We start from the raw sequence: 13,408 nt of genomic DNA on the forward strand, positions 1-13,408 counted from the left end.
CCTTCCTCCAGGAATTAACTCTTTTTTACTTAAAACTCCTCTGCGGCAGTGCCAACCTATTGCTTCTTCCCTGGTCTCCACTAGAATTAGCAGAGTTCCTTGGTAAAACTGTAAGTCAATATATTCATTTACATGAGACTACTTCGAATGTATTCCTCTCCTCAAACCTCTCTTCCCAAGATTATCGTCCTCTTGCCTTTCTTCCCCAAAACTGTCTCCCAAATGTTGAATCACATTGCTGTATGGTGAGCAGTTGCACAGATGAGCCAAAAAACAAACAGAATTAACATCAGTCTTAAACGGTTTCAAATTGTGTGAACCAAGCTTGACAAGAGGAACGCTGGAGCAACTTTAACTCGTATTTTACCTTTTTGTAACCAGACATGCAGGTTCCCACCATTGAGAAATCCCATAGTAGTCCCGGTAGCTCGAAATCCTCATCCGAAGGCCATCTCCGCTCTCATGGACCATCTCGCAGTCAAAGCAAAACCAGCGTCACTCAGACCCACCTGGAAGATGCGGGGGCGGCTATAGCCGCTGCTGAAGCCGCTGTGCAACAACTCCGCCTTCAACCAAGTAAAAGACGCAAATAAATTCCTCAGCATGGCAGCTTAATGTTCATCTGTTGCCTTTCTTTCCTGCTGTCTTCCCCCGTTTGCTTTGTTTTTGGCTTTCCTTACTCCCTCTGTTCTCTGTCCCTTTGTCTGTGTAGGACAGTATCAATACATAAATATGCTCTTTTTAATTTAGTTTTTGTTTTTGTTTTTTTTTAGTTTACGTAGACCAAAAATAAAACTGGCTGTTTCTCCTTTGTCTCTACCATCCGTCCAACCTGGCTCATTGTATTTGGGAGCTGTGTCTGTGATGTTTGCAGGCAAAGCCATGTTGTGTGTCCTTTTTGTGTGCCTGTAAATAGCCTTTAGAATACAGAAATGATAAGCACAAGTGACTGCCAATTTTCCAGGCATTACATCAAAAAAAAAAAAAAGCACGCACACACAACTGTTTGAAGCAGACTAGCAATGAGATTCTCACCTCTGAAAAACACTAAACAATTTTAGACAGAAGAGTAATATGACCAACAGTCAACTTCTAGAACCTAGGAGAAATGGAAAAGACATATCAATCTTAAAAAGTTTAATAAATTGTGCATGTGAAATGATGAAGATTTCTGTGTGAGAAACTGCCTAGACTTTTGAAAAAAAATCTATGAAGAAAATCATGTTTCTTATATTCTCTAAAGTACATAGTATTAATATATATACAAGCATATGTGATGAGACTACGTCGTCGCCTCATTAAGGAGCACAGTTGGGCCCATTCAGTTGGATCACACTTTGTTTATGATTCTAAAAAATTTATAGGATTATTCTTTTTTTAACCATTGGAAATCCTTTGAAGTCAAGATATCAACTAAAGCATAACAAATCACCCATCTTAATCACTGTAATTTCAGTTGATAACAATGATACAAGAACTTAGTAAGTACAGAGACTTTGAAAATGCCGGGGCACAGTTACTTCCAAGAGGCATCAGCCAAACAATGGAGATAAATGAATGTTCTCCCCATCTCCCAAAATCATCATTTCCAAAGAAACAGCCAGTTTTAACCCCCTTTAGTGCTGTGCATGTGATGTCATTTCGACATTTGAAAACATAACTTAATTTCAGTAGAGCAAAACATCACTTATGTTTGCATGAATGACATTCAAGCTGGTTCCATCTGAGGATACATACTCTGGGTTTCCATTTCACCCACACTGCCACAGCAGCACATAAAAGCGGTCAGTCTAATCATGCCAGGAAGCAGCACAGACACAGCATAGCAGGAGTCTTCCCCATTCAAAGAACTCAGTCTGATAATCTGCCTCCACCAGCCAATGGCAACCAAGACCAAAGCCAGCTAGCCCTCAGGAAGGTGATGTCTGATGGACCAGTCAAGCCAGAAGGAGGTGAGCAGAAAGGCGCTATTCAAAGTACACAGCAAGAACATCCCCCAAATTTAAGGCCCTCATCTTTTAAGTTTTAGAAATTGTCTGATAAAGTATGTTTATCCACTTTTTAATGTGCTTTTGTGGGCATGGCATTTCAGGACTTCATCATCACCGTGTAAGTCCCAAGATCAGTTTCATAATATATTGATTATAGTGATTTGTATTTTTCTATGCACTGAGCATCTTTTGACTTTTGTTGGGAAATAGATTAACAGTACTCATATTGCAGAATGGAATGCATGCTACTAACCTAACCTGTTTAAGCATGACTATAAATATGTTGCACTGTGATAAAAATTTAAACCACTCACAATTTGAATTAGTATACCAGTTGGAATGTAGATAAGCTTTTGTTGAATATTATTTTAAGTGTAACTTTTTTAAAAAATTCAGTGAATTTTGGAAATACCTAGAGGAAAGTAAAGGAAAAATGTTAATGCACTCATTCACCTTTACGTGGTAAAAGTTCTCTCTTGATCCTACAAACACATTTTCCATTCATGTTTCCATAGTTGTCAAGTGTATCAGTTGTGTTGGGCATGTGAATATACAAGTGCCTGTGTAATAAATAAAGTATATTTATTTCATTCATAACCTGCTGGGTTCTGAGCAATTGTTATATGATACAGTTTAAAATGAGTGTGTCAGTTTTTGCTTTCTCATTTGATTCCTTGCAATAGGGAATTCAGAGTTTCTGCTTCATTGCTAGTGAGAGCTATAATGATAGTATATTGGGTTGCAGGACAAAGTTTCATGTCAGAAACATTATAAGATAGATGGGGAATTGTTACCAAATAAACATACCAGAGTTTACATAAACATGTAAATAAATGATGGGGTTGGGCTATTCTATGATGGGCTTGGGCTATTCTAGTCAATGCTTCCACTCTTTCTTCCTCCCACATCTGATTAACTTCACAATCTGCTCAGCTTTCTGGATAGAGGAAGACAAATCTGATAAGCCTTGCTCTGGGCAGGCACCTGGACTTGATTCCATGGCTCTGTTAGGAAGGAAAGCAAGTTAATATCAGTTCCTAACTTGACCTCAACATTTGTAAGATTTTCCCCAAGAAAGAATGCCACTCACTGACAGTGACAGGGATCAAACCAGGGTGATTATTGAATGATCTTAATTGTAATTCAAATGTAAATTTAATTGTAATTCAAAAACATATATCAAAGAAAGGTTTAAAAAAAAAAAGTTAGCTGGTTAGCTGTCCTTAAGTCCCTTCCAGCCCTAAACACTTGATTTTATTATTCTGTACTTTCCACAAACTAAAATTAGGCCTCGTACTTTTCTTTTTGCATTTCTTTTTATTCTCAGAAAACTTAAAAATTATATACGCTTTTGTCCCGACTAATCAGATATTTAGGAGCAGTGGAAGATTTGTGTGGCAGTACAAAGGACATGAACGGTGATATTTCTTGAATTAGCAGGGAATTAAGGAAACAGCTTAAATATTAAAAAATAATTCTGAATATACATTTATTCAGCCCAGTTTATAGATTGTCACCAAAGGACAATTTCTCTTTTCTAGTTAGCCTTACTAGTACCTTCCAAGAGTACTTATAATTCCACCTCTCACCTTTTCTTCATCAAATAAATAAGTCAATTGATTTCTTACTTCATTTTCTTACTGCAAATATTTCATAATTACAAATGTCACAGTAGTCAAATGCTTCCCTTATTTCACTCTGTTTTTAATTGTCTTGTATTTCTATATATTTTGTCTGAGTTTTTTTTTAGATATGAGTTTTGAAATTTTTAGCAAAACGTGCTTCTCTTTCTTTGAATAATGCTCGTATATTTGCAGTAGTTCTTCACGTAAAAAGTGCTTCATCACCCATTTTCTCATTTTATCACGCCTAGTAGGTGAGGGATTCGTTGTAGATATTCTCATTTCTGTTTTCTGAGTGAGCCGTTGGAGAGTCAGGGGGCGACATAACTGATAAAGAACACTTGGCTGAAAATTATCAGAATCGGCAATCTAACCCTGGTCTTATAACTGTGCCTAAGCTTTTGCTTTTTAAATGCATTGGCTCCTTTGAAATCCACCTCTCCTGATTTCACTAAAAACCATGGTCATTTGCTTATTTGCTATTTACACTCAAGTCCTTACCAATGATTAGAGGTTGCTAGAAATGATGGCAGAATACAATTTAGACTTGCTTACCTACTTGATCCTCTTTTCTGAAGGCTGATAATTAAGCTGCCACCAACCAGGAAAATAAAACCTTCTCACTGCACAAGCCGAGTGCAGCAGTAAGCAGTCTCTGCAGAGGAGGCTGTGTGCACATCTGTAGTCATTTCTATCAAGGGTGGCAAAATTGTCCCTAAAGAGCTTTTCATATATTTTTTGTGAGCTTCTCAGCAGATTTCCGCTTGAAGTAGCATAAAATATGGGTCAACTATGAACTACAGAGTGAGCCAGAAGGAACTTTTTCTCTCCCTCCGGGGTTTAGTTGCATGCTAGGAAACCTGAAAGGAAGGGCTAGGCAGATTGTGCCAGCTCATCCTGATACCTAAACAACTCTCTGTTTGTATTTAGAAATCCCTGGAGATGTTTTTTTTTTTCCAAGCCAGTTGGTTTGGTTGAATACAGGCCTGGCTGTTTTAGAAAGTAACACCAACCTGGGAAGAGAGTTTTAAAAATAGGTTGTTTCTTAAAACCATACCAAAACTAAAACAAAAGTTCTTAAAACCTTGAAAATTAACTTTAGTTTCTATTGAATATATTACATTTTAGGGACATTTTTTAATTCCTGGGCTATTTTTGTTTGATGCTGAGATTTTTAAGTGAGCTTGAAGTTTAGAAACACTGATAGAAGATGGGTAGAAATATCCCTCCACCCCGGGCAGTAGAACTGTTGGAACAGCTTGGAGACACTAGCTGAGAAGAGAAATCATTGACTGAGTTGTGTGAGGGAACTATGATTGAGGGTCCCTTGCTGTGGCTGAATTCAGGAGAAAAGCCTGAAGCTACTTCCACAGACCGCTGCTGGAAACTCCACTTTCCATAAGGCTCCTTTGCAGTACCTGTCAAAGAAGAGTTTCCTTGTTGCCATGGTGAACTCTGACTAAGCCATCTCTTTTTGAGACCTGCTGTCTTGGGCGAGTGGTAGTGGGTGGCTGGGTTGGGAAACAGGGTGGGAACTGGGTGTGGAGGGAAGTGTTGGTTACAAGGGCAGTAGCCGATCAGTGGTCCATTCTGTTCTGGCCAGAAGTAGATGGTCACTTTTGGTCAGAAGGAATTTGGCATTCTCTGTTTCTGGAAAGGAAAGGGTCCAAAAGGAAAGTGAAGATCAGAAAAGAAATCAGAATGAGATCATTTGGAGGTGAAATCATCTAGAATGTATGCAAGAGGTTAATAAAAACAGACTTTATATTCTTCAGTTTACTGTGTTTGTGCAAAAATAAGAAAGAAAGGCAGAAGAGAAGAGCTTTAAAAATAAAACTTGGGATAGTTTAAAAGGAAAACAAACTGTACTGATATGAACACAGCAAGTAAGTAGCCAATAGAAATCTAAGAGTATCAAATTGGATTTCAGCTTTCAAATTTTTCAGCCTGTTTCTCTTGGGGCAAGGGTTTTGTTTTGTTGTTGTTTGTGAAAATCAAAATGTTCTTCTAAAGCTTTGTGTTTTTAAAGAGTTTTCCATATTTTCTTAAACTGATTGATTATGCATTTTGAAAACTCTGCAATCATTTAACATTTATTGCCTGAAGTATCTCTGCTGTTCATGCAGAGTCACAGACAGTAAATATATAGCTCTGATCACATGACGCTGCCTCTTGTGGGTGGACCTTCCTTACCAAAGGTGAATTCACTGACCTGTCATCATTGGATACTTTTGCTTTTTTCTGGTAGCAGCCATGAGTTCATCAAGCCATCCATGTAAAGAGTTACTGGTTCATACCGAGGATTTACATGTTCATTTCATCTGACATGAATAGTAAGACCAACTGGCCGAAGTATCAAACTTGGCTTCAGCATTGCTGTGTCACATGCTCTAACCATGGGCCTGTTTGATTGAGCAGGACTATTAACATGATCCAAGAAGAGAAAGGCCTAATTTTTAACATGCCAAAGTCCCTTAAATGCTATTTATGACATGTCTTTTAACAAACTTAACCTAAGTTTTTAAAATGCAAATTATTTTACTTTAGGTTTGAGCAAATTTATATTCAAAAAGGTAATTTATCAAATTACCAGCAGAGAACAGGACCCTGAGGAAATGAGACAGGCAAGTAAATGCTGATGGAGGAAAGAAATGAGAAGCATGGAGCATGAGAAGGCTGATGGGAACACAGTACGAGATCCTGAACAGAGGGTACAATCTGAGCTTGGGGCTGGGAACGTTATTAGCCGGGTAGGTAGGAAGGGTCATGGAACCAGGGGAGAGGCAGAGGAATGCCAAAGGCACTAGGTAGCTACTTACCAATGTTGCCTAATTGCAGATATCTATCCATGAATTACTTGATTTATTTTCCACTTTTCATCTGAGTATGTTATATTATATAAAATGTGATATTCCACCCATTCTTGTTGTGCAAGATAATCTTTGGGATATGAGGATGGGATAGGGTGAAGGAATCTTTACATATAATGAGTCAGACTTTGAAAAATAGCCTTTTTTATTTTATTACTTTTTGAATGTATAAATATATATTTCAGTTATTGAGGTACCAAATAAACACTTTTGGATATTAAATGAAAACATATCAGCAATATTTGATTGGGGTATTGAGGTTTTTACATGCATAATTAGGAATAATATAGATATAACCATAGCTTTATACCTCAATGTGTTTTAAAATACTGAAAAATAAGTTAATTGATCATTTGAACAGAAACAAATCAAATAATACTACAAATCCATCAAGAACAGATACACTTTTAAGAAGAAAATGTTTGATGAAAGTTAGGTAGGTGTCTATTTTTAAACATGAGAAAGACAATAGAATAAATTTTGCTTTATTCTCAACACAGAAACAAAATCAACTTTTCCTCCTTGAGACATTTCAAACTAAAAACTGCATTTTTTTAAAGTTCTTGCACGTCATTTTTTTTTCAGAGTTCTTATAGCTTTTACTTTTATTTAAAAATTTTTTAAGTATAATTAATTTACAATGTTATGTTAGTTTCTGGTGTACAGCAAAGTTATTCAGTTACACATACAGATTATATCTAACTGTGAAATGAGCTTGGAATCTAAAGAGAGAGAGAAAGTGTATTTTTTAATACTGAACAAGTCAAATTTCTTTCTGTATAGCAATATATATATTCTTTCTATACTTTTAATTTGTTGTGAAGCGTTGTCATTGCTACTGACATTTCTTAAATAGCTACTTTGGCTCCATCCAACTATTAATGTACAAGAAAACTGAAGAGACTTTATGTAGAGAAAATCCATCAGAGGAAGAATTTGCATTTTTTTATGCCTGCCAAATTTCATTATTTACTCTGGGTTTCTGTGTAACATAAAGTAGATTTTTTTTTAATAGAGGAGACAAGCAAATTTTTATGACTCACATAGTATTCCTTATTCCTTATTAAGAATAAGGACCTTCTTCCTCTAAAGCTGTGAAGTTCTGGGTAAACAAATTCTGCAAAAGTTTAGAGAAATTAAAAGGATGATAACATCAATAATAATAAATCTTTTCAAATAAGGTGATACAACTCGATGTTTTTTAGTATAGAAAGTAAAACTAAAAGTCACCATAGAATGCTTGTCATGAGTATACTGGTTTAAGATGATTATTGAAGAAGGCTTGTGCTAACTGCTTTGTTTCTTTCATTTTCACAGTTCATACTTCATTTGCATCACTGTAGAGCTAGACCAGTAATTCTCAAAGTGTGTCCATTGATCACTAGGTATTCCAGGGATCTTTTCAGGACTCTACAAGATCAAAAAATTCTTAAGACTGCTAAGATGTTATTTGCCTTTTTCACTCTCATTCTTTTTGTAATACGCATGAACTTTTCCTACATTTCCATGAAAAGGCACAATATCATTGCGTTGATGGCTAATGGAAAATGTATTTCTCAATTGTTTATGTTAAACTATTGTTAATTTTGAATATGATAAATATTGATAGATATAACTCACATGAAACAGAGTTCTTTGAGGAATTCAGTAATGTTTAAGAATGTAAAAGTGATCTTGAAACCAAAATGTTTAAGAGCCACTGCTCCATACAGAGGCATAATCATAATTTTTCCAATGGTCAAGAAAGTAGGATAATTAGAAGTTTCTCACAAGATAGAATTATCATATTTGTCTCTAAGTTTTTTATACCTTATATTTCTTATAGTGCATTTCAGAACCCTTACTTTCCTTGTTCATTAATGTTAATTTGTAATTTAAGATTGACTATTTTTTATTTTATCTTAATTAATTTACTGGACATGATTTAGATTAAATTATGATTATATGCCCATATAATTTTGAAGTTTGCCTGATAAATTGTCTATCAACTTTAATCAAGTTGTTTCTAGCCTATGGTAGAGTCAGAGTATTGTAAAGGTAAATACATTTTATTTCATGTCCTTATTTATATAAACTTATTGGGAAAAAAATCATAAGCTGTTTCTTTTATCTTCTCTTGTACCATCTATATTAGGAGTTCTACACATTGAAAATTAATTTGGGGCATTAAGTAACAATAGAAACATTGAAGATCATCACTTTGATTCAAATTTAAGTAAAACTTGAGTTTCTTAACCCTTACCTAATCCTTAACCCTTAAGGATATAATTAAGTATTTTTTAAAATAATTAAATCTAAAAAGGGAATTCTGAAAATATATATTTATCATTTATAGAAAATATTATCTGGGTTACTCAGATTAGTTGCTCATCATTTATTCTCATTCATACACACATTTTTTTTTAATCAATAGCATGTTTCAGAAACTCTCCAAAGAGTTAGTGATTTTTAGTGAACACAATAGACAAAAATCACTGTCCCATGAATCTCCCATTGGAGTTTTTATTGACTAACCAATTAAAGATATGTGGGAGAATTTTAAGAATGGCAAAAGCATGAGTTTTCTCTATCTTAAACTGAAATTGAAGAACAATGCAGTTGGTTGATTTGTTTATATGTAACCAGACAATAGTATTTGTAGAAATAAATATCTGAAAGTAGAATATTGTTTTGTTCTGGTCTGGTTCTCTCTCATGATCTTTACAGTTTACTGGCTTCCCAGGTGGCACTAGTGGTGAGAACCCACCTGCCAGTGCAGAAGTGAGAGACACAGGTTTGATCCCTGGGTCAGGAAGATCCCCTGGAGGAGGAAATGGCAACCCACTCCAGTATTTTTGCCCGGAGAATCCCATGGACAGAGGAGCCTGGCAGGCTATAGTCCATAGGGTCACAAAAAGTCAGGCATGACTGAAGCAACTTAACACACAACCAACTATAGGAGGAGAGAAAACAATCTATTTGGAGAAGGTAGGAATATTAATGAAATTAATTAAAGACTAAATTCCATGGGACTGGACATGTATTTATCAGATAATTGTCCAGATTCCTCTTTATGGCCACTGACTGTATTTGAATGATCATGAAAAATAATACTGAGGGTTTGTTGTAGCATTAGCCATATAAATCAGTATGCTATTATTAATTTCTATTTGTTTGTACTGGAAATGTCTCCTTTGGGCAGGATTTTTATATAAATCAAAATATTTGGATTCTATTTTAGAATAACATCCTTGTTATCCAAGTATTCATGATCTTAGTGATCAGTTTCAGGATTATGAAGAACATTTTTCAAAGGTGACTATATAATTACTTTTGCAAGCAAACTGCAAGAGACAGGATATTTAAGTTTCAGAAGAGAATATAAAATAGAGTTGCCCTTGAAAAATTGATGCCCTTGAATAGTTTTTCTTTCAGATATGATTCTCCTTACTATGAATCTTTTAAAGATTTTTATTGTGTTATTTAAAGGTAAAGATCTTAATTGTGTTAGCATTTCTTAGCACAAAAACTTGGTCTTTGATAAATTCTTTGTTAATTTTGTTTGGACATAGCTGGAATTATAAACTAAATTTATTTAAGATAAGATGAATTAACTTTAATGATGTTTTAATCAAACATTTATCCATTATTTAATCTGAAATTTTGATCCACATTTAAACTTTAAGTAGTTTCTTCCAAAACATGTTCTTAAACAAAAACACCTTTAGTAAGTAAGACACACTAAAAGGCAACATTATAGCATAAATACAGGCACAGTAGTACACTGGACCATATGGAGAGGGAAGAGCGCAAGCAGGATTAAAAGCTTTACGTTCTGTCTTCAGAAAGATAATAGAGGAATCACATCATCTCCCTGTCTGAAAGAAGCTACTATGTGAATAATATGGAATATTTTAATGGACATATTTTGATTTTTATAAGCTTGTTATAACTTTCTGATATATGCATACATATATATTTCTGAAGGACCAAACCCAGTGTTAGTGTTAATTTTATCTTCAGCAACCCTGAGAGAGAAGTAATAAAATCACCAATAATTTTTCATTTAGAAAATATTGCAGTGACATCCTTCCACTGCCCTTATCCATGAGTTTACAAATGACCAATATAAAAATGAGAGGTGTCTATTTTAAATACTTTTATTTGTGAAAACTTATAATTTGGAGGTAACAAATGTAAATAATTACAGTTTGGAGGTTACAAATACAGATAATTGTATTAAACCACCTATGCCATTTTTCTAGTGTCTTTTTCTAAATTTTCCCTAATTGGATAATGAATATATTGAAGTGAATCAGAAAAAAATTATATTAAGTTTCTAAGTCCTTGTAAGATGCAATATCTCTTCTTAAATTAATACTCCTGGATGGTACTAGAAACCTAAAAATGTTACCGGACATAATTCAAGGGAAAACCTACCAATAATGCTAGTAACAGTGGAAACTAAAATCTGACATTTGGACTCCATCCAAATCCAATCAGCAAATGTGATAAAGCTGCAAGATCTCTTTGGTAAAAATAACACAAAAGCAACAATAATAATAGATAGATAAATAGAGTGAAAGGTAAAGGAGATAAAATAGAAAAGGTCACTAATGTAAATATAATACTAGCTAAAGAACAACAAAGAAAATGCATGCTGTAAGTATATAATTTCAGCAATAGGCAGTTATTTCAGTTCATCATTATACTATTGAAATAAAAGAATTATTGATTGATTTATCTTAATTCCAAACAATTGATCCTAAAGCCCTATACACTGTATCTATGAAGATAATATACTGCATATAGGAATAATAATATATATAATAGGAAATTATAGGCTTACCTACATAATAAGTTACTCCTGAAGTATTTAGAAACACCTTTGAGCTAGATCAGGGATATAAAATCAGTGAAAGAATAGCACAGGCTTCATACATTCCAAGCACTGAATTCTATAATAGACAACCCTTAATTTGAGAAATTCAATATTATAGAAAACTGGATGAGCACTTTGATTAATTTTGATTAGTCTTGATTCTCTTTCATTAATGAATGTGTGACCTGGAAAAAAGTCACTTAAACTTTAAAAAAAGATAAAAAGGAGGGTCTTAGTTTTTCTATAAACAAGATGATGGTTCTGGAACTAATTAACTTTAGAGTCCAAGATTGTGCAATTATAAAGTCATCCACAGTTTTGATCTGACACTTTGAACACGGGTGCTGCCATCATGTGGTAGGTACAGTGATAGTTCTGCATTTTTTAAAAGATGTATATATAGTAGCGGGGAAATCAACAGAGCAAGCTAATTGAAGACAGATGGGCAGTCAAAGAGACACTACCCTATTTAATAAAGGTCAGCCACAGAGGAGCAATCAAACAAAATGATGTCTAACCACCTAGCAGCCACAGAAAATGAAGAGGTCAGAGAATAATTCAAAACAGATTGAATTGCCTCACAGAAGATAAAATTAATTTACCTGAAATGCCCCCTCAATAAATGAGTCCCAAAATGATTCAACATGCTAGTATTTATTCTCCTAGACTCAGCAGCAGCAGCAGCAGTGTAGACTTATACCATCACATATTTATTTGATACACGCTTTTTTCTAGTTGGTTTTTGAAAATACAAGTAAAAATTCAAAAAGAAAATAGGCCTCCCAAAATGTAATTCATTAAGAAAATGGCTCCAAAAATGTTTTTCATTATTAAAAAAGTCTCAAATTGAATGTGAAATAAATATTTTCATATGTAATACACAGATGCATAATACATGATTTCTGAAATTCTGTTAGAGTTGGAAGAATGAAGAAGAAATTTTTTAAATTGTTAATTTTGAAATCATAATATTATGAAAAGTCATATTTAGTTTTACTGTTTTCAAGTATTATTTTCTACAAGAAATGTAAAGAGACATTATACTGAAATATAAACCAGAGCCTACCTCCTGTCTGTACACCAAGAGTTGCAGTCAGCTTAAGTGTACCCTCTAGTACCTCCCATGGAATGTTACCATATGTATTATTCTGTCACTCCAGTTTAGAAATATATATATGTATGTATATATATGTGTGTATATATATATAATATTCATGGTCTGTTATGAATTCACAAGGCTATGCTCTCCCATGTTTCATGTGTTATCATTAAATATTTCTTTTAATCAAACCAGTTTGGGGGTATTTGGGATGACAAAACATCTGATCAAGTGATCACATTTTTCTATGCAGTATGACAGATTAAAGTTGAATCTCTGATTTTAAAAGTTAACCAAAAAAAAAAAAAAGATTACCCAAAGTTTCATTGACAAAGAACATGGGGTAAATATATATATATATATATATATATATAATATATATATACTGTGGTGTTTCTGATATTTTTGATTTGTATCAACACAGAACTGAATTTTTAAAAAGTGAGAAATCTTCTATATCACTCAGATATTTTAAATTGTTTGGTTAAAGGAAAGAATTATTAATATAATTATCATTATTATAATTTTTACTATCAATTTATTAAATATTGCTTCAGCATAGTTCCAGGATTAAGCTTTTAAGAAGGCTATCATGGAACAAATATAGGTAGGTTCTTCTTCCAATAACCGCATGAATCTAACAACTACAATTAAATATAGAAAATGATTATTGCTGTAAAAGCTATATAAATTATGTGCTGTGAGAGTCTAAATATAGGAGAGTTCACTTCTGAGTATAAAGATGAAGGAAATGTATGAAACAGGTTCCATCTGAACTGTACCTTTCCAGATGAGTATCATTTAGATAGAGAAAATGACAGGGTCAGAGGAAGGTATAACAAAATTGGAAAGAGACTTGGCTAGAGCTCAGGAGAAGAGAAACCAAATCATAGCGATTCAAAGTGAGTGGTCTGAATGGGCTTCAGTGAAGAGTATACAAAGGAAAGTCATGGGAGGTACTTGTG

The 13,408-nt window shown here is 34.0% G+C and overlaps 1 protein-coding gene across 7 annotated transcripts in view; it reads left to right on the forward strand.

The window, feature by feature from the left end:
- Positions 1-13,408, forward strand: part of PCLO (piccolo presynaptic cytomatrix protein) — a 377,965-nt gene that overhangs the window by 320,381 nt on the left and 44,176 nt on the right. For 4 of the 7 annotated variants that reach the window (XM_060414989.1, XM_060414991.1, XM_060414993.1 and 1 more), the window contains 2 exons: positions 382-576; positions 1,770-1,952. In XM_060414989.1, the coding sequence (XP_060270972.1) occupies positions 382-576; positions 1,770-1,952 (378 nt within the window). The remainder of the gene's footprint in view (positions 1-381; positions 577-1,769; positions 1,953-13,408) is intronic. The other 3 variants (XM_060414990.1, XM_060414992.1, XM_027968538.3) reach the window with 3 other exon arrangements.

This window comes from Ovis aries, chromosome 4 (genome assembly GCF_016772045.2).
Source record: "Ovis aries strain OAR_USU_Benz2616 breed Rambouillet chromosome 4, ARS-UI_Ramb_v3.0, whole genome shotgun sequence".
Classification (NCBI taxonomy): Eukaryota; Metazoa; Chordata; class Mammalia; order Artiodactyla; family Bovidae; genus Ovis; species Ovis aries.